At 39.0% G+C, this 22195-nt stretch overlaps 1 protein-coding gene across 3 annotated transcripts in view; it reads right to left on the bottom strand.

Annotated features, from left to right (window-relative positions):
* Positions 1-358: 358 nt before the first annotated feature.
* The window catches only part of osbp2b (oxysterol binding protein 2b), a 90772-nt gene continuing 68935 nt past the window's right edge, over positions 359-22195 (bottom strand). For all 3 annotated transcript variants that reach the window (XM_084115334.1, XM_084115333.1, XM_084115335.1), the window contains 12 exons: positions 16154-16404; positions 9270-9468; positions 9017-9140; positions 8070-8136; positions 6775-6927; positions 5671-5916; positions 4558-4678; positions 4173-4276; positions 3719-3814; positions 3143-3327; positions 2405-2625; positions 359-2214 (listed from right to left, as the gene is read on the bottom strand). In XM_084115334.1, the coding sequence (XP_083971460.1) occupies positions 2072-2214; positions 2405-2625; positions 3143-3327; positions 3719-3814; positions 4173-4276; positions 4558-4678; positions 5671-5916; positions 6775-6927; positions 8070-8136; positions 9017-9140; positions 9270-9468; positions 16154-16404 (1910 nt within the window). In that variant the 3' untranslated portion in view covers positions 359-2071. The remainder of the gene's footprint in view (positions 2215-2404; positions 2626-3142; positions 3328-3718; positions 3815-4172; positions 4277-4557; positions 4679-5670; positions 5917-6774; positions 6928-8069; positions 8137-9016; positions 9141-9269; positions 9469-16153; positions 16405-22195) is intronic.

The following is a 22195-nucleotide window of genomic DNA, read 5'->3' on the forward strand; positions in this document are numbered from 1 at the left end:
AAATATAATTCAGCAGATGCTAATAGTAGGACTTGTCCTTCAATGTCCTATTAGTTTAATCTTTGGTAGTTCTCCAGTTGATGATTCATCCAAAGCTGAAAGTACACTCTTTCTATTACCACATCTTGAACAGGTGAACCATGCGAAAAAGATTTAAGCTGATTTTTCAGAGGTCAGAAAATCTCTAGAACAGCCTAGCTGGTGATGAAAAATGTCTCTTGTGGCTCATTAGTTCCCAAAACACAGACTGAACCCGGGTTCAATTAAAAGTCTAAACTCACCATATCCTCTTCATTCATTCTGCATGATACCAAAACATTCCTAGCAAATGTATAGACATAAAAAGTGCCTGCCAGTATGCAAGTCAGTGTGCTTTAATAGAAAATATTAACATTTATAATAAATACATTGACAGCTTGTCAAAAATTAAACTTTGACTAGCTGGATCATTTTAGATTAAAAGAGTAAACATCTTAGTTAAAATTCAGATTTTTACCAAAACACAGCATTTATTAGGATGGCATGGCATCATTACTTTTGTATCCTTCATAATAGCAGTATTAGTATTAATAATATGGTTATCACAAAATACATATAGTGGCGTCACTGGCGTGAGCCTAATTCTACATTCTTGCCAGCAATCAGAAATAAAGTGAGAACTGATCTCCAGTGATGTCAGGTCTTGAAGACTTTAAGATGAAAAAAAAAAAAAAACACTTTATGATTTTATTCTGTGAGTCTAACTGAAGTCATACAACTTTACAATAGAAACATCTGCAAAACGGAAATTTGTCACTCCTGAGTCCTAATGATTTATAACCTCAATAAGAAATGTAATTTTGTGTTACAGGGACACTGAAATTACCAGTTCAAAAAGATGATAATATACAACGTGCTGCTTTTCTCTATCACCACATTGTAATGTGAAATATAGCGGCCCCCTTCTTCGGGAACCTTTGGGCATGTTTTAAACTACTATCTCTACTAATAAATACAAGCATATTATAAACACAAAACTTCACTTGTGTTTTCAGTATCACACATTGTTCTGTGAATGGATAATTGTTTGCCATGTCCTCTGAGAAAGTCAAGCAGGGTGACTTGTTTACTTTTATTGGTTGATTGTTCATTCATTAAGTATCCTGATTGTACAAAAAAAGATTTTTAATTGCATTGCTATGCACTGTACTGTGGCTGTCACAGTAACATGAAAATGTCCACTGGGGGCTCCACTGCACCAATGCAGGAAGCAGCTAATTAATGTGCATGATAATTCATGAGTGTAAAACATGTCTGTGTCAGAATACCTGCACTGCCCAATACAACAGACTCAAGGGCTCTTTTAATGCTTGTCTGAAGCTCATTGGCTGACTGAAGACATGACATGAATCTTATCCGTCACTAGCTATGCAAAGTGGGCGGAGCCGGGAGAAGGTCTTCAGCTGAGTGTTCAATAAAAGAGCCCAATCGGGCTCTTGTAATTCTCTGGGATATGCAAATAAAATAACTTCCTTTGCCCAAATATGGTATTGTTGATAAGAAATTTAAAGTACACAAGCTGAACAATCCGATAATTCACATAAATGTTGCAGATGCTTTGTGTTGATTCTCCTCCTTCATATGTAAGTTTCTTCATGTTTTGTCCTGGCCAGCAGAGGAGGGGGAGGAGTGTCTTTGATATGATCTCATTCTAATCCAGACTCAGAGCCTTGTACTTCACTGTCAGAGACGTTGGGAAGAGAGGAAAGTGCATTTGTGATAGGGTTGTTCTGAATAAAAAGAACCTGATTTGCTTTGGAAGATAAACTGGGGCGGCACTTGGAGAGTTCAACGGCACATTTCTCCCACACACTCATCTTTGAGGTGAACATCAGAGTCCGTTAAGAGTCAGGCAAAGATATATGTCATTGGGCCGCAAACACACACTCACACTAAACACACACACACTCAAACACACGCAAGTGTTGACGACCTGTCTCCACAATCTCTGCAGTCCCAAGAGGTAAGTCCATGTAGAGGGTTTATTCTCCTTTTGTCTTTGTCTGCAGAGTTAGTCAAGTGTTTCGTGTGTTCAGAAGATCATAGGACACATATTCCAGTCCTGTCTTTCTTTGGCCTCCCAGTAACCCCCCTTATAAACGAAACTAGTCTCTCCTGTCATTTCATCCGTCCTCTGGTGGAACCACAGCGGCCTGTAGCACTCAAAGTCTCGTCCTGGAACACAAAACAACAATAAAATCATCAGAGGAACAGCCTAAGATCAGCCAACTGGGACTGTTCTGACTAAACTGTTGTGGTAGATAACTGGAATTTATATTTAAATGGTATAGGTGTTTGAGGTATGAAACCCAACAAAATGTCGCAGGGACGTGACTGTCCTGCGTGACCTTTGACCTCCCCTCACCTTCATCTATGGCATCGGATGCCTCAGCATCTCTCCTCCTCCTCGTAGCTCTCTGCTTCTCCTCTAGCCTTTGTTTCTCTGCGTTGGCCTCATCCCAGCGTCCCGCTTCCATCAGCCGCTGGTCTGGCCTCAGCCTGCTGTCCGTCAAACAAACATCCACTTCTTCCTCGTTCAGAGTCAGAGCCAGAGAGGAGAAATGGTACATGTTCTCAGCATTCTCTCTGAGTGATGGTGATTGGGAGAGGAGAATGACAAACAAATAGAAAAATAAATGAAAAATTTTAACAAATGCAAAAAATGAAATAATCAGAGAATCTAATCTCTTGAGCAAGGCCTTACTACATCTTTAGTTAGTTCATTAGTTAGTCTGGTGGGTAAGTAAGTGGTGAAGGTAGTTAGTTCTGCAGGTAAGGAGTCGGTCGGTAGGTATTTTAGCACTTAAGTAGTTGAGTTGCTTCCACTGCAACTACTAATTACCTGCCAAATTTACTACCCATAGGACTTAGTTTGGTATGTAACTTGGTTGGTCGATAGGTAGGGTTGTTGGTTGTTCAATAGGTAAGTAGTTAGTTCAGTTGATTGGTAGGTAGTTTGAACTGTCGGTCAGTAGGCAAGTAATTTACTGATCTAATACGGGAAATTGAATTGCATTACAAGCCAGACATTAATATGAACTGAACCCACTGAACATACATTTTGCCCTCTTGACTGTGTCATGCATTACTTGACGTGTCTTACGGTAGAGGGTATTTCTTCCACAGCAGTTTGGGTGTGAGAGTCTGATAGACCGTCTTCTGTTTGCCCTCAGAGCTGCTGCTTCCTCGGCTACTCTGCACGATCTTGGCGCTCTCCATCTTATCGTCCCATGTGCCTGACAGGATGTAGTGGGCCTGGCCGTCACTGTCCATCACCACCCCTGTGACCTTACAGTGGGAGAACAAGGAGAACAAGGGTAACAAGCTCTGGGGTTGAACTACAGAAGCTTGAAGAGATTGAGAGAGTAGGATAGAAAAGCAGGATAGAAAGATGATTTAGCTAAATTCAAACTGGTTCTTATCAGTTCTCAGTAAAACTCAAATATTAATCACAGGGAGAAGGACATCGTAGACCATGGGTGTCCAAACTTGGTCCTAGAGACTGTCCTGCAGAGTTTAGCTCCAACTTGCTTGAAAGTTTCTAGTATGCCTAGTAAGATCTTGAAGATCTGGTTCAGGTGTGTTTAACTGGGATTGGAGCTAAACTCTGCAGGACAGTGGCTCTTCGGGAGCAGGATTGGGACACCCCTGGGGTAGACAATTTAAGTCCAAAACGTACCTTTCGTGGGACTTCCCTTGAAAAGTAACTGTAGGGAGAGAACTTGAGCTGACAGGTCTCTTTGGTTGTGTGGTTGACTATATCAATATCTCCTGACTAAAAGAAAAAATGAGATTAAAAGTGAGAAAGACTTCCCAGTGGTCCTCAAAATATGGGGGTCATGGAGGTATGTGTTATCCTCAATAAAGTTTTTGTTATTGAACAGAAAAAGTGTCTTAAAGCCAAAAAAATGTTTTACAATCAAAAACTTCATTGGCTGCATTGTTCAACTGTCAAATGTTTTTTTGTCAGTTTTAGTAGTTTCAGAAGAGGACATCGCAAAAAATTGAGAACCACTTTATTAGAAAAATACAAAAAAGTAAAACTAAAGTTCTCCTTGACATTGCTAGGTTTTGAACATTTGAAATAAACAACATAAACATCAGTTATCCAAAAATAATGTCAGAAGTTCAACCTGATCAATCCACAGTTTGCCCACGATGATGTTGTGGACGGTGGAGGTGACTTTACGCCACACGTAGTGGTTTCCACTCGCGTGAAAGTGCAGGTGGATCGCACCTGATTAGACAGAGAGAAAGTCAGTGTATGTGTGTGTGTGTCTGCTAATCCAAATAAGGATGACAAGGATCCTGACAAGGATACAACTCAGAGCAGATTGGACAGTAAGTTCATAATTCATCATTCATACAAGTCATATGAGAGAGAAATCTAGAAGTAATACTCTGTGTGACATTAAATTAAAACAACAAACAATGTGTGTGAATTTTGGGTTACTTTTGTGAAAGAACCTTGTACATGTGTACATTTGTTTGTGTGAAGAATAGTGAGATAAGACTTACCCAGAGGCATGATGGAGAGGTATTTGCCACGGAACTTGCTAGCGATGGTGATTTCCTGCCACAGGGTCCAGCCTCGCTGTGACATCACATGATGAGCGGCTGCCGGCGGATGATGACTGACCTAAGAGATTATGGGTAAATATCAGCCCAGCTGTATATAAAATACACCACTAGGGGGCGCTGTCTCTTTATTCATTCAGACATTTGTGGACTTTCTTTGGGTGATTCAGGTATTCTCACAGCCATTTTTACTCTCCACACACTAAACCTGGCAGGAGAAGCATCTCCAGTGATGGATGACGGTGACTGAAAATCACTGCTGTGACACTGCTTACACATTGGCTCCTTAAGGATAAATTGCTTCATTACTCATTCCTTCTCTCATTGCTAAATTCCTCATTTATAGGCTTCTCTGAATGAAAGTGTCAGCTAAATAAATAAACGCAATGAAATGTAAATGTAATTTTCATGATACCATGATTGACTTTGATGTTGCTTTTTGCATTTATCAACTGAAGACAGCATTCAAACTAAGTTTGGGGTCAGATTTTTTTTCTTTTGGAAAGAAATGAATACTTTAATTCAGCAAGGATGCATTAAATGAATCAAATCTAACAGTAAAGACTTTTGTGACAAAAAATGATATTCTAAATAATTTATGTTCTTTAAAACTTTCAATTCATCAAGAATCCTGGATAAAAAAAATGTATCACGGTTTCCACAAAAATATTAAGCAGCACAACTGTTTTCAAAATGGATAAGCATATTAGAAGGATTCTGAAGGATCATGTGACACTGAAGACTGGAGTAATGGCTGCTGAAAATTCAGCTTTGCCATCACAGGAATAGATTGTATTTTAAAATACAATAAAATAGATAGTTCTTTTAAATTGTTATAATATTTCACAATACTATTGTTTTTACAAATAAATGCAGCCTTGGTGAGCAGAAAAGACTTCTTTCAAAAACATTCAAACATCTTACCAACCCCAAACTTTAGAACTGTAGTGCATGCATGTCCTGTACTAGCCAAATAACTGAGACTGAGATTAATGTAAATGCTAACAAATAGTTTTCCCCGTATATTACAGACCCTTTGACTCAAACACTGACCTGTTCGCAGATGGAACGGTAACCGAATTCTTCTAGGCGGTCCAGTTCGTAGGTCTCTCCCAGAAGAGGGTTGAAGGGCTTGGCCGTCCGATGCACTGTGGTGGAGTATGAGGAGACAGAGAAGGCTGCGACCAGACACATCTGCTCCAGAGAGTTCTCACAGCGCGCCGCCTTATCCAGCAGCTCGTAGTACTCCAGGTCCTCCGTCAAGCGCTGCAGCATTGACAGGGGCTCGTTGAAGTTCACCTGGACACAGAGAGAGACAGAAAGAGACCATGGCTGTGTCCCAATTCACATTCTTCAAGCCAGGGAGATGCTACTGTCACGAAATTGTGTCTTAATACCACAGATCCCTTTGACACATGTTTGCATCTACCTATATTTGATACCTTTAAAATGAATCACTTTCCCTAAAGATTTGTATATTTAAAGTTGTGGTAGCTTTAGCTTTGTATTTTTTATTTTATTTTTTTATTAATTTAAAACTCTTCCATAGTGCAAGGGGTTGTACGCAATATTAGCTTAAAAAACGTTTAAAAGTTTGGGGCTGTTAAGATTTTTAAATGTTTTTAAAAGAAGTCTGGTATTCTCACCAAGACTGTAATATTGTGAGATATTGCAATTTAAAATAACGGTTTTCTATATTTCTATTATATTTTATATATTTTGAAATGTACTTGATTCATATGATGCCAAAGCTGAATTTTTAGCAGCCATTACAAGCAATTCTTATTATTATCAATGTTGGAAACAGTTGAGCTGCTCAACCTTTTTTTTTTTTGTGGAAATGTGTTTATAATATAATTTCTTTCCAATTTTTTTATGAATAGAAAGTTCATTTATTTGAATTAGAAATCTTTACTGTCACTTTAAATTAATAAAAGCATTTTTTAATTTATTTTTCAACTTTTGAATGGTAATGTTCATGCAAAAAGTATGTCATCTGGACACTTCTTACTGTTCTCAATGATCTGCAATGCACTGATTCTAACCTTGCATTTAGGAACATTTCTTCAATATGTGATATCACAAATGATGTCAAATTGTTTAAAAAAACATATACACATAGGAAAGTAACTGATTCAGTATGTGTATGCAACTTACAGGCATTGGGATCTTAGAGAGCTCTTTGCCAATGCAATTCTTCATGATGCTCCACAGATTGAGCGAATAGTTGGGCTTCTCTGGGATCTGGGTCCGCCTCTTCCTGTGAGGCTGCAACTCTTTCCCTGAAAAGTCATTACTGCACACAGAACACTAAAAAAAAGAAGACAGAGAGACAAGAGTGTTTGTATTAAAACACATCAGAAATGTGTAATGTGTTTGTTCTGAAAGACATTATTTGAAGGGCCGCATTGCCCTTGAGGAACAAAAACACTGACTGATGCTCCATCTGTCTCAGAAAGTGAGTCACCAAGAGAGAGAAGAAAAGAGGAGCAGATATCAGTTAATTAAGAGTCGGTTAATTGAGACGAACAACAGCTGTGAGAGCCCATGATGAACACAGACCCCCTGAGGAAATACTCACAGTCACACTGAGGGGCTGTTTACACGACACCGTTTTCAACTAAACACAGAAAACTTTTTATGCGTTTTGGCCATTCATTGTCACACAACAACAGCGTTTTGGGGGCATGAAAATGCAAACTTTTGAAAACGGGACTTTAAAGTGCACGTTTTTGAAAACGATACCGTTATTGTCTCCATGTAAACTACAAAAGAATTTGTGAAAACATGTCGGTGACGACATGCACATGCGTTGTACGTGTTCAGTCTAAAGGCGCATAGTGTTTCTTTACAAAGTGCCATCGCCAACTACTGGCCTGGCAGCATAATACATTATTTGAGTCATTTTTGTGGATCCGTGTAAACAGGGATCATTTTGACAACGTTGTCATCTGTACACACACACACATACACACACACACACACACACACACACACACACACAAAAAGGAAAAAACGTATCCCCGAGTCTACTGAATCCCTACTCCACATAAAATAATGTGTCTGAGGCCAATAATGAAAATGATTCTACTTAACATTAGCTTAATAAAAACTTTTCATTACAAAATATAAGCATAACAACTTGAGTTACCAGGGCCTGAATTCTCTCTCTCTCTCTCTCTCTTAGTATGACAAATCAAATAGCACTTAAATTTTTGTTAAAATAAATAAATTCAATTCAAAAAATCAAATCAAACTTCCTTGTGCTGTGTTTATTGGAATGTTTGTAAGGCACTCTTCTTTGTCACCCCCATTTTCCAAAACAAATTTCAGGCCCTGGTGACAAGTACATTTGTTTTAGTATTTCAGAATGTCTTACTATTTGGTTTTAAATTAGATTTGTAGTCTGAGATTTTCCTTTGTTTTGGGCTCTTTTTTCATGTCATACTTACATTGTCTTCCTGGTTGCAGTCACTGGGCTGTCCTCCGCTAGCACCACTGAGATTACTCTGAGAACGCCTGCACGGACAAGAAAGAGAGAGACATTGTGTTTGATTGATGGAATAAAGGCATCTGGAGTTGCTAACACATCATGCAGCCAGCAAAGAGCCCTTTACAAGGACCAGATCAGTTTTTTGCCCCCATCCATTCCATAATTTAGGTACCATTTTATAGCATTTGATTTCTCGTTCCCTAATGAGCAAAAATTAAAGAAATACATACATCACAGGTGTTCACAATACTTTAAATATACAAAAAAAAGACCAGTTAGGTTATTGTGTTACTACACGTTGTCAGCTCACTGAGCAGAGAACCTAAGCCACTATCTCCGAAATTCGTGTACGATAATTGCATTTCGACGCTTTGTGGCAGTCGCACAGATCTTCCAAATTGCTCATGAAGCAGAAGTTATCCTCTGCTTAGTGAATGCATGAATATATCCACACAAAACAAATGACAATACGTTTGAAAGAAAAGCATTGTTGGTTTTCTACTCCGCGCATCTCGAGACTTCCAGCCTGTAGTTTGTCGAAGATAGTAGGAAGGTGGATTAAGAAATGTATTTTGAATTCATTGTTAATAAAAAATCTATTTTTAACTACTATTTTTCAAATGCTCCATTTTCTCACAGACTGCCTCTGCCTTTCTCTAACCCACGACTTAAATGAATGCCGCCTGTACCCGCTTAGACATTTAGTCTAGGCTCCCATGGGAATCCTGTGGGAGTGCAGACCTCTAGATCAGTGTCATCATCCTTTAGTCACGTGTTTAAAACCACCTGGCAGAACAACACTTATAGTGATAGTTCACCCAAACAATACAAACCCCTCATGATGTGGAAAAGCCTGTATGATTTTTTTTCTTCTTTCATTTTTGGATTGAGTGGGATGAAGCTGACCTGTGTTGAGAAGGGTCCGTGGCAGTCACTGTTATAAAGGCAGGTGAGTCCTCCATGGCATCAAAAAACTCTGTATCCTCATCTTCATCACTCGCTTCCTCTTTCCGGGACCTTTCACTCACTCCTGCACAAGCAAATAAACACAGCTAGTACCACTACAGCAGTCATGGTGGTTTATCATGTTATCAACACAGGTCATGTCTCATAACTGAGCTCATTCCGTTCTGAATGATCGCGGGCTCCAGCGTCTCACCCGTGTCAGTGGTGGGCGTATCGGGCGTGTTGACTGCGTGTGTAGGGGCTTCTCTCCAGGCTCGTTCCAGGCTGTTGTGCTGCTTGGCTAGCTGCTCGATGGTCTCCTCTAGGTGGGTGCGTTGCTCTCGCTCATGCTGAAGTACTCGCTGCCATCTGCGGCTGTGGCTCTCTGCCAGGTCCAAGAAATCTCGGCACGCCTGCGCGGGAAGATATGAGACACGGGTTAAACATCAACACAAATACAGAAGATTTAGGAATAAAATAAGTGCAACGTAAACCAGAGGGGATTGATTCTGCTGCTAAAGATCTGCCTCCATGATCAACCTCGTTTTGACCCAAACATAGAGCTGAAACAGTAGAGCATTACCCGGAAGAACATGAACCTTTTGAACTTTATTGCTCACCAGACACTGTGGCTTGTGGTTTTCCAAAGTTGCTAGCCATTCAGCATTTTCACTGGCCACAATTTTGACATCAATACCATAGATTTTTAACATTATCTCATAATTTGGCAACCGGTATATTAGGCTGCCGTCACTTTAAGACCTGACACATATACTGTATGTTATATAGCCAATACACATATACACATATACCGACCCTATATACTGTTTTATATAGCCAATATACTTTGTGCGCACACTTTGGGTCTGCAGGAATGAGTGAAATCATGCTCAATACGCGCCATCCCTCACGCAAAATTCAAGCCCTGTAACACCAACAATATTCATCCGGAGCAAATGTAACGAGTGAGTAAAGGGGTTTGTGTGTCAACTCGCTGTTGGAGAGATTAGAGAGCGAGAACATGCAGCTGATATTGTTGATCCTGCGGAGGGGTTTCAGATATTTCAGTATAGATATGTATTGAAAAATCTATATTTTTGACAACACTAGATTGCACTTCAGATGCCTTTTTAAAAGACTGCAATTGAAAAATGTATATTATATCAAATTCAACATGCTGTGTCTGTGTTAAAAAAGTGTCTGTGTTACACGCCACTGCTGAAATCCACCCGCATTTGGTGGGTGTTAATGTCAAAGATTTTATGCTATGATTTTATTTTAATGCTGCCGCTGTACAAGCATACATGAATGACCCCCGTAGAAGATCTATACAGGTGGAGCTGGGGAAGGTGGAGGTTTTCTGAAAGCGCACTGCAAACTGCTACAGCAAACAATAGTCCAAAATTTGAATGTTGAGCAGCAAGTTCATTGGCTACAAATACAGCAAGCAGATTGTTAAGGGCCTGCGCCATCTACAGTTTTAGAACATAACTTTGTATAAGGGTCTATATTCGACATTTTTAATTTTAAAATATATTATCATAAGCCAAAATCATTGATTCCAGAGGTGTGGAGCAAATTCTGCCTCCACATCCTTTTTGTCTTTGTTTTCCCTCACTATCTCCATCACGATAATCCCGGTTCCTAAATTCTCTAGGGATCTTATCTGTCCTCCTGCCACAGGCACCACACATGAATTCACCTGTTTCCTCATTACTGCTCTGGTCTCCCTCATAAAAATGATCCCCACAGGAAGAGATCATGGAAATACCTTCCTCTCTCCATCTTCCCCTTTCTCTGCATTTCTTCTATTTTTCTCTCCTGACTGGCTTTTGTTTATTGTTCTTATTGAATTGTCTGTGAAATGTCTCACAACAAATGAAGTGTCTTACAACATATAATGAATTATATGTGACAGAAATGTCAAAGAGTTTTTGAAATTGATCACGGGCTGAAAGCAGAAGTGAAAGAATTAATCTGATGGCCAGTGCACGTTCAGAAACACGCAAACATACAGACTGTCTATGGGCTGAGTCATGTTTTTTTTTTTTTAAGTTGAGTCTGACTAGCAGTATTGAGCAATGTAGAAGCATGTAAGAGAGGTTACTCTTGGTCAATAGCATGCATGGTCACATGCTTGTACCCAGAGGAAAATGCTATTTGTCAGAGGCTGCGCTTTCAAAGTTTAGCAGACAAGGCTTAAGCCTAGTCCCAGACTAAAATGCATGTTTGAGGCAATCCATGATTGCTTCAAGGCAGCTTTACAGAAATACACATCAAAAAAACTGTCAATGTTGCAAAATTCTAAAACATCTAAGTATAATTATATCTTTAAAGCTCTGCAGATTTTGTTTCCGATAGTTTCATATAAGCACTGAAACATGACAACCTAGCAACTTTTTCCCCTACAAATAGTGCAATGTATGACAAATGGCATGTTTCTTCCTCATTATTAAGAAGAATAGCCCTCATCACACATAGGTTTCACTAAAAATACCTCTTGTAACCAAACTCAGAATCTGTGAGAGCATCTCTCTCATCACAGCTCATCAATCATGTTAATAACTGAGACTACAGTACAGCCACAAAATCATTAAGGCAGCTCGCAGTCACAACCAATCACGTCTTTAACAGTGCCACTGCCTCTGGGTGTCAGTGAAATCTCTCGACTGTACTCTTTTCTTCATCTCTCCCTTGATCACTGTTTCTTTGTCCATCTCCCTTGTCTCCTGTGGAGGCACAATGACATGACTAAACTGACTGACCCTATTGTGCTGGATCAGAAACCACAGACACATAAGTGACTCAGTTTATAACAAATAGGCACAGAATCAATGTCCAAAATTCACCTTTCACCTTTTGCCACACCTGCATTGGCAGGTAAATCGAAAAAGCTATAAGATCCTGTAGAGCTTGGGACAAGTAATGCAAAAGTCATGGGTTCAATTAACAACAAATGAAAATACATATAGCTTTATACGGTTTAAGTTGCTTCGGATAGAAGTCTGAATCTCTCTCTATATATTGAAATACTTAATTAATAAAAGATTACATAATAAAATTCATATTTAAATGCTAAATATTTTAACTGACCATGAAAATGTATTTTGCATTATTTTATTTTTTTATTTTTTATAAAATTATAACATTTTATAAAAGACATTGGGATTTTAGATTCTTACATTTTTATTTTGGTGGCATTCATTTAAAGAATATTAAATGTTGCCACATGGATTTAAGGTTTTTTTTTTTTTTTTTTTTGATAGATAGATTGTTATATGCACAACATATGTTTTTTATAGACTTCAGTTTGTATCTTTGTTCGCATTTTTGTAAACGTCTATAATCGCTCAAATCATTCATATCAGCGAATGTCAGAAAACCATTCTTACATTTCGACTTAAACTACTTGTGTAGTCCGTAATAAAGTTTCCAGCCAACTCACAAGTTTAATTCACTTAACAAGCCAATTTTTACTCACATTTGGCACTTTGCAAGTGCTAATTTTGGATGCTGTACCATAGTTAAAGTACTCTTGCGCTCTTGGCCACACACTCTGCTCCTTTAAATTCCACAAAGAAAGCGACAAACCCCTGCACTTACCTGACTCCTGTCAGCACTGAGCGTCCAGAGCTCTGCTGCGATAGAGGATCCTCTGTGCTACACTCAGCATGTGACTGCGGCTTGCTAACACGTTCATGAAACTACAGCTTCTCACCTTTAACTTAAGCAACACTTCCACTTTTTTTTTGCTGAGTGAGGCCCTGGGCCCCAGACTGCTCGTGACTTCAGGAAGAGTTTAGAGGAAAGAGACGCATGTGTGTATCGTACATCCTCATATCCAAGAAATGCCCTTTAAAATAGTTGAGGGGGAGGGAGAACCATGTGATTCAGAGTGTAAAATTGATAGATGATTCATTGAATTTAGAGAAATACCCAGTGAGATTCTCAATAATATTTCAACATAATTATGTCTAGAATCTAGATAGATTCTCAGAATGCCACTTGGTGTGATATTTTTGCTGTATAATGCAAAGAGATTCTGAGATTTTTTAAATGTGATATAAGTGTCCAATTAGTTTTTAGGGCCACTGCACCAACAGATTCACACAGCTGCTTTCTCTCAGTTTCAGTAGGGGTGAATACAAGTTAAGCGAGACAAGGTTTTTGTATTTAAAATGTCTTTCATTTAGGATCAGAAAGTGTCCCATTTTTCCTGTATTCACCCTAATCGCACTGGACTTCACACAATCCTGATATATACTACCGTTCAAAAGTTTGGGGGTCAGTATTTTTTATGCATTAAATAGATCAAAAGTGACAGTAAAGACTCTTTATTCAAAGAATCCTGAAAAATCTACCAAGTTACCACAAAAATATAAAGCAGCACAACTGTTTTCAACACTGATGATAATAAGAAATGTTTCTTGAGCACCAAATCAGACTGGAGTAATCACAGCTAAAAATTCAGCTGTGCATCACGGAAAAAAGTTACACTTTACAATATATTAAAATAGAAAACAGTTATTTTAAATAGTAAAATATTTCTCAAAATTACTGTTTTTATTGTATTTTTGATCAAATAAATGCAGCCTTGTTGAGCATAAAAAAGGCTTGTTTCAAAAACATGAAAAATCATACCAACCCCAAATTTTTGAGGAGTAGTGTATGATGTTCAAAGAGTGTCATTCAAAGAGTGACAAAAAGAAAAAAAGTCCCTTTATTCTCTCTCCTTGTTTCAAATAGATGTAATATGTATATTATTAAATATAAGATCATCTGTTTATCCTTCACACCACACACACCGAAAAGAATGGTTTCCCTCTGCCTCTCATTAAAACTGCTGTGGCTCGGCCTGTCCAAGTGCTTTAATGAGCTGGATCCACAATGCTGTTCAGCACTTTTCATTATGCATGTGTAGTTCTGTTCAGCTGGCAACTAATCATTTCAAAGATGAACAAAAGAAGAGTCTACACAGCTGATTAAACAGAGATCTCACTAATGAATGTGTTATAGCATGTTTGTCTGTTACATCACCTCAAACACTCAGGTCTTGACTGCTGTCTGCAAGGCTAATGGTTGATACTAAAACCAAGAAGTGAGGAAATGGAACTATTAGATTCTTATAATGGTTCTTACAAAACAGTGCATCAAGAATTGTATAGAAATCATCATTGAACACAAATCTAAAGACTGTTGAATTGGTGCACCTGTTCAGATAGTTTGCTCTATATCAGTTCTCCGACAGTGTAGCTACTTCTTACCTATGGCTTTTGTGAAGCAAAAGTTTTTTTTTAACAAACTAATGAGCATGGAAATGACCAAACTCACTTTTTCAGAAAATGTTGATGCTGATACACAAAAGTCTGGCTGTGAAGACTAAAGTGGCGTACCAACTATCACAATTATGATTATGAATTATTTGTTCAAAATACTTTTGCGAAACCCACAGAGTCAAAATAAATAGCATGAAATTTCATTCACCTACACTACCTTTTCAAAAGTTTGGGGTAAGTAATATTTATAAATAATATTTTTATTCAGCAAGGATGAATTAAATCGATCAAAAGTGACTGTAAAGACATTTATAATGTTAAGAAATATTTATTTCAAATAAATTCTGTTATCTTGATCTTTCTACATTCACATCTCTACATTTCTACATCAAAAACAATCCTACAATTTTTTGTCAGTTTCAACAAAAATATTAAGAAGCACAACCGTTTTTAAAATCAATCAGCATATTATAATGATTTCTGAAGAATCATGTGACACTACAGTAATGGCTGCTGAAAATTCAGCTTTGCCATTACAGGAATAAATTACATTTTAAAATATACAAAGGAGAAAACAGCTATTTTAAATTCTAATAATATTTCACAATATTACTGTTTTTACTGTATTACTGATCAAATAAATGTAGCCATGGTGAGCATAAGAGACTTTTTCAAGTGTGATGAGTTCACGAAATCACCTTCAATATTGATTTCCATAACTGAGAGTAGTGATACCTTTCCAAAATTTGATTTAGGAAATCAAAGACACAAAGGACATCCATAAAAGTGAGAGCTATTCCTAGACTTGTATTGATCACAGCAGTGGAGGCCAGTTCTGCCTTCATTGATTACACAAAAAAAAAAGAAAAACAATCTTCGATCCAGGTATTTGCAACTACGTTTGACTTTAGAGCCACACTGAACATGCAATTTGAGCACAGATTAGGATTTTCTCTGGAAAGGATTCAAAGTTAAACTGCTGTTCTGGAGCTAGTTTCACACCTGGGTCTGTATGTTTGGGTAAGAGAGCTAATACTGGATTAGGTTTCAATTTGTCCATTTTGATAAATGAACCACAATCTTCCATCCCACTCTTTCTGAACATTACTGTCCAGATGATTGAACACACTAAACACAACCAGTCCTAAATATAAGTTAGGTAGTTCATGAAAAGGGAGACACATTTCTCAAGCTCCAGAAATAATATTCTCAGTATCCCATTTGCTTATACAAAGTAACATAGAGTACAGTTTAAAAGTTTGGGCTGGTTAAATATTTTGAAAAAAGTCTCTTCTGTTCACCAAGGCTGCATTTTTTTTTAAAATAAAAAATTACAATAAAAACAGTATTGTGAAATATTGTTACAATTTAAAATAACTGTTTACTATTTTAAATTATTTTAAAATGTAATTTATTCCTGTGATGGCAAAGCTGAATTTTCAGCATCATTACTCCAGTCTTCAGTCACATGATCCTTCAGAAATAATGTGATTTGGTGCTCAGGAAACATTTCCTATTATTATCAATGTGGAAAACAGCTGTACTGTTTAATATTTTTGCGGAAAATGTGATAAACATATTCAGGATTCTTTTGGTGAATAGAAAGTTCAAAAGAAAGGCATTTATTAGTAATATAAATATTTTGTGACAATATAAAAAGTCTTTCCTGCTGTTTTTGATCAATTTAATGTGTTATTTCTGGCCCCAAACCTTTGAACAGTTGAATTAAGATTCATTTAAAACAGAAATGAACAAAATAGCAGTAATTAAAACCTGACCCAACTGATATTCTGTGGTAACAGAAAGTTAGTTCAGTACTTACATTGATCATAGCATTGGAGGTGATGCGAAAGAGGGTGGCTCTCTCATTGACAGCCTTGATTTTCTCTCCTCCCTCCAGAGGCACACGTAAGGTCTCGAGCTCACTCAGAGAACGCTGCAGTGCCGCTCCGTGCTTGGCTATCAGGTCATTGCATGTGCTCAAGTCATCCAACTTACTGGCCAGAGTCTTGAGAGTGCCCTGGATCTCACTGTGGTCTGACTGAGACGTGGGTTCCTCGTCCGCCGAGTCATCTACACAGACAGAAACACACACAGAGAGAGAGTCAGAATAGAAGTAAATTTCATTATTTCCTTACACTAAACCTTTTAAAAACAGAAACAAATCCCCAGAGCATAATGTGTTTTCCAGCTGTTCTCATTAATGAGTCGAGGGCACAGCTCCTCCTAATTTCCCTCATTAATTAATGCTGATTTTACAGGTGGCTGAGGCCCCAATGGTCGATATTACCATAGTCACTTATGCAAACAAAGCACCGCCATTCTAAATCAAAACACACACACACACACACACACTAGATGGTGGACAGATAGTGACTACACAAAAAATATTACCTTTTAAGAAACCTGAAATTCTCAGATACAAATATGTTTCGTAATCAAGTCAAACTAGAGAACAGAAGTTCTGAACTGGCAAAACTCATCTGTGGATAAGATGTAGGGTTAGGACTGTAGAAGCACAAACACACAACTTTAATTTAAAGTCTTTAAGTAATGCTTTACACAAATAGAAACTAGTACTTTTGACAAATAAAGTGCTCTGAAAAGTATAGCTCATGAAAAGATTAGTCTGTTTTCAACATACAGTATGTGGGAATATTGATACTGACACTGTATCTGCACATAACTGATTGGTTATATAAATGAAACAAATAAACAATGAATTTTACTTTAAAATCCTTTTTTTTTTTTTTAAATCTTTAGCTTTCCTAAAAACCCTAAACAAGTTCAAGATATTTTCATGTTTTAATCTACAATAGCCCACTTGTGACTTTTTAAGCTTTTATATCTGGCTTCAAGAAAGGGCTTTCAACCGAGATTGCATTACTGTCAGTCACAGAAGCCCTACGGACCGCAAAAGCTGCTTCCAAATCTTCAGTTCTCATTCTCCTGGATCTGTCTGCTGCCTTCGACACTGTGAATCAACAGATCCTTCTGTCCACCCTCTCATCACTGGGCATCACAGGTACTCCTCTCCACTGGTTTGAGTCCTATCTCACAGATAGATCCTTCAAGGTCGCATGGAGAGGCGAGGTATCCAAAGCACATCAACTGACCACAGGGGTTCCTCAGGGTTCAGTTCTTGGACCCCTCCTCTTCTCCATTTACACCACATCACTGGGACACATCATACAGGCACATGGTTTCTCTTACCATTGCTATGCTGATGACACACAGCTCTTCCTCTCATTTCAACCAGGTGATCCCACAGTAGCTGCACGGTTCTCAAGCTGTCTGGCGGACATCTCGGCATGGATGAAGGAACATCACCTGCAGCTCAGCCTGGCAAAGACTGAGCTTCTCTGCCTCCCTGGCAATCCGTCTCTACAGCACGACTTCACTATCCAGCTAGAATCATCATCAATCACCCCATCAAGGTCGGTCAGAAATCTTGGAGTAATATTTGATGACAAGTTGACCTTCACAGACCAAATTACAAAGACCACTCGATCATGCCGGTTTGCACAACATCAGGAAGATCAGGCCTTTCCTTACTGAGCATGCAACACAACTTCTCGTCCAGGCCCTGGTCATATCTAGGCTTGATTACTGCAATGCTCTTCTGGCCGGACTTCCATCATGTGCAACTAAACCTCTACAAATGATCCAGAACGCTGCAGCTCGTCTTGTCTTCAACGAGCCCAAAAGGGCCCACGTCACTGCTCTGTTCATCTCTCTGCACTGGCTACCTCTCGCTGCTCGCATCAAGTTCAAGGCATTGACGCTTGCTTACAGATCTATCACAGGCTCAGCTACCTCCTACTTTCACTCGCTCCTACGAGTCTACATCCCTACCAGAAGCCTACGATCGGTCAACGAGCGACGACTCGTGGTACCATCACAGAGAGCCAAAAAATCACTCTCCAGAACATTCTCATTCACGGCTCCATGCTGGTTCCATGCTCTCCCCACCCTCATCCGGAATGCAGAATCCCTGACAACATTCAAAAGACAACTGAAAACTCATCTCTTCCGTGAGCACTTAATCTCATTAAAAAAAAAAAAAATCATTTTCCCTTAAATCCTCCCTTATCTGGCTTATGCTACTCTGAGCAATGCCTGCACTTTGTATTTTGAGCACTTCTTGCGTTGTTTTTGCCTCTTCACGATGACTCGCTTAATTTGGTCCTAATTTGTAAGTCGCTTTGGACAAAAGCGTCTGCTAAATGACTAAATGTAAATGTATATGTTTTAAGGCAGTGGTTGACAAGTGTCTAAATGGAACTACAGAGGTTATCAGGGACATTAAACGGCATCGCGCAGAACAAGTGAACTCATCTGCACACTAGTCCATTTTTACGGTTTTGTTGCATTTATACTCGTTCTCTGGCAAACTCTTAACTCAAACAGTCCAACTTGTCGATTTTGAATAAAGATTGCAAGAGTCGCTCGCAGCAGTGGTGACGTTGAAGTTGGGTCGATGGGGTAGTTTGTTTATAGCCTTAATTTAGCTTGTTACTCTTGGTGGTTGTATTTAGGCTTCAAAATGCATAGGTTGTGTTCATTTGTGAAGATAAACCAAATGCGTAAGAATCACAAACGCTTGTTGGAATAGTAGAGGGTTCCAAAATAAATGATAAATAATTTGGATTCCCAAGTGTTCACTCTGCATGATTTCACAGCTGCCATCATTAATGTTCATTGGCATGTGTGGACACGCTCCCACACAAACACACGTGCATTACACATTTTCACACACACAATGGCTCCCTTCCAATGACAGAAGTCACATAAATCTGGAGAAATCGCATCAGAGCAGAGTTGCTGATGCTGAGCAGAGGCCATGACAGAATCATGCAACACTGATGCAATAAGACAGCTACTCACAGTCACATTTATTACGTCATACAAATAACAAGATGAATTTAGAAAATGCATGTTTATAAGGTAAAGACGCTGCAGCTAATGTCTGACACAAGAAAGAACGTTTGGGCGGAAAAGACGTGACATAGTGCGTGTGAGAGTGAGGACATGGCAACCTCGTTCAGAGCAGTGGAGCAGGGCAAGGGTGAGATTGATTTGACTGTGTTTGTTCCTCCTCAGCAGAGAGCAGGGCAGCCGTCAGCAAACTGTTCAGAGACTGAACACATTAACCTTCTCATGACTCAACAATAACATACGTAGATAGAAAACATTGTGTGTGGAGGCAAAGGGGTCACTTTAGGCACTTCCTGTAGAAAGAAGTTTAGTTATGCTAACTAAACGAGTGTCTTCTATGACCTAATTCCAGATTTAAACAGTAATTATTATGTATTAAAAAGGTCTCTCCTGCTTTTCTGTTCATTGTTGTGCTGGGTGCCAGATTAACCACTGGCCTTGAGACAGTTATTGACTGTTTTAATCTAAACAGCAACAGAATGACATCTCAAGGGTCTAAACGCTGGAATGGCGAGTGCATTCAATTAAATAGTCCATTTCTAGAGCTTCTTCTTTTCTCTCTTTCCATTAGCCACAACAGACACACATGCACACACACACTGGCTGACCCTGCGCATACATCATGTATTTGTGAGCCGTGTGTCGTGTGACTGCTGACAAAGGAATCTGTGGGAATGTTTCGAACAGCATATTACCATACCAAGTACTTTTTGTGCAGTATGTAGTCCTATATTGTGCACAATATGCAAATTTGGTTGTGTACGCATGGAACACCAGAATCAATTACATATGGCAAAATGTGCAGTATACAACCAGAGCACACTGTAAGTCTGTCCCACAATGCAACTTGGACAATGGACTTAAAATGAAATAATAACTGATTTGTATTGTTCATATAAATATATATTACAATTATAAAATATGGTTACTTTTCATTTTAAATTATTTAAAAAAAAATTAAAATAAAAAGCAGTGTAAAATGGCATGCTGAAATATATTTTTACATTTTATATTTACAAATGAGAACAATAGAAGCAGTTAAACTAACAATAGGACAACAATATGCAAGTGCTATGACCCTTCCCAGTTTTATCTAACGCAGTATGTGTACTTTTTTTTTTTTAAGATAATAGATATAGAATAGAAGATAAAGTGTTAGTATTAATGGATCAAGTGTTGCCGAAAAAGATGCGTCTTCAGCCGTTTCTTGAAAATGGTCACGGACTCAGCAGCTCTGGTTGAGTTGGTCAGATCATTCCACAACAGTCAAGGTAAAGGTCAGAGAAAGAGATTTAGTGCCTCTTTGAGATGGCACAAGACGGTGTTCACTTGCAGAGCGCAAGTTTCTGGATGTAAGTCTGAAGTAATGAGTTTAGGTAAAAGTGAGCAGAGCCAGTGGTTGTTCTGTAGGCAAAAGTCAGTGACTTGAATTTGATGCGAGCGGTAGCTGGCAACCAAATACAGTGAGGAAAATAAGTATTTGAACACCCTGCTATTTTGCAAGTTCTCCCACTAAGAAATCATGGAGGGGTCTGAAATTGTCACCGTAGGTGCATGTCCACTGTGAGAGACATAATCTAAAAAAAAAAAATCCAGAAATCACAATGTATGATTTTTTAACTATTTATTTGTATGATACAGCTGCAAATAAGTATTTGAACACCTGAGAAAATCAATGTTAATATTTGGTACAGTAGCCTTTGTTTGCAATTACAGAGGTCAAACGTTTCCTGTAGTTTTTCACCAGGTTTGCACACACTGCAGGAGGGATTTTGGCCCACTCTCCACACAGATCTTCTCTAGATCAGTCAGGTTTCTGGGCTGTCGCTGAGAAACACGGAGTTTGAGCTCCCTCCAAAGATTCTCTATTGGGTTTAGGTCTGGAGACTGGCTAGGCCACGCCAGAACCTTGATATGCTTCTTACAGAGCCACTCCTTGGTTATCCTGGCTGTGTGCTTCGGGTCATTGTCATGTTGGAAGACCCAGCCTCGACCCATCTTCAATGCTCTAACTGAGGGAAGGAGGTTGTTCCCCAAAATCTCGCAATACATGGCCCCGGTCATCCTCTCCTTAATACAGTGCAGTCGCCCTGTCCCATGTGCAGAAAAACACCCCCAAAGCATGATGCTACCACCCCCATGCTTCACAGTAGGGATGGTGTTCTTGGGATGGTACTCATCATTCTTCTTCCTCCAAACACGTTTAGTGGAATTATGACCAAAAAGTTCTATTTTGGTCTCATCTGACCACATGACTTTCTCCCATGACTCCTCTGGATCATCCAAATGGTCATTGGCAAACTTAAGGCGGGCCTTGACATGTGCTGGTTTAAGCAGGGGAACCTTCCGTGCCATGCATGATTTCAAACCATGACGTCTTAGTGTATTACCAACAGTAACCTTGGAAACGGTGGTCCCAGCTCTTTTCAGGTCATTGACCAGCTCCTCCCGTGTAGTTCTGGGCTGATTTCTCACCTTTCTTAGGATCATTGAGACCCCACGAGGTGAGATCTTGCATGGAGCCCCAGTCCGAGGGAGATTGACAGTCATGTTTAGCTTCTTCCATTTTCTAATGATTGCTCCAACAGTGGACCTTTTTTCACCAAGCTGCTTGGCAGTTTCCCCGTAGCCCTTTCCAGACTTGTGGAGGTGTACAATTGACCTATGGCTAAGCCACGCCCCCAAACGCGATGAGCCAATCACAGTGCGCATAGCTAACCCATACACTCGGACATTCTCTGCTTCCACGTCCATTGAAATGCATTGCAGTTAGTCAGTTTTCATTCGTTTTTATATGTTTTTTCTTGTCATTTTAAGTTTAAAATGGTCAAACGGTGTGCATGGGGTACATTCAACTCCAACACTAGGTATCCTGAGAGGCTGGGCGACGGTGTGTATTTTTTACCCTTTCCCAAGCCACATTTCA

This window comes from Abramis brama (assembly GCF_963993115.1).
Source record: "Abramis brama genome assembly, chromosome: 5".
Classification (NCBI taxonomy): Eukaryota; Metazoa; Chordata; class Actinopteri; order Cypriniformes; family Leuciscidae; genus Abramis; species Abramis brama.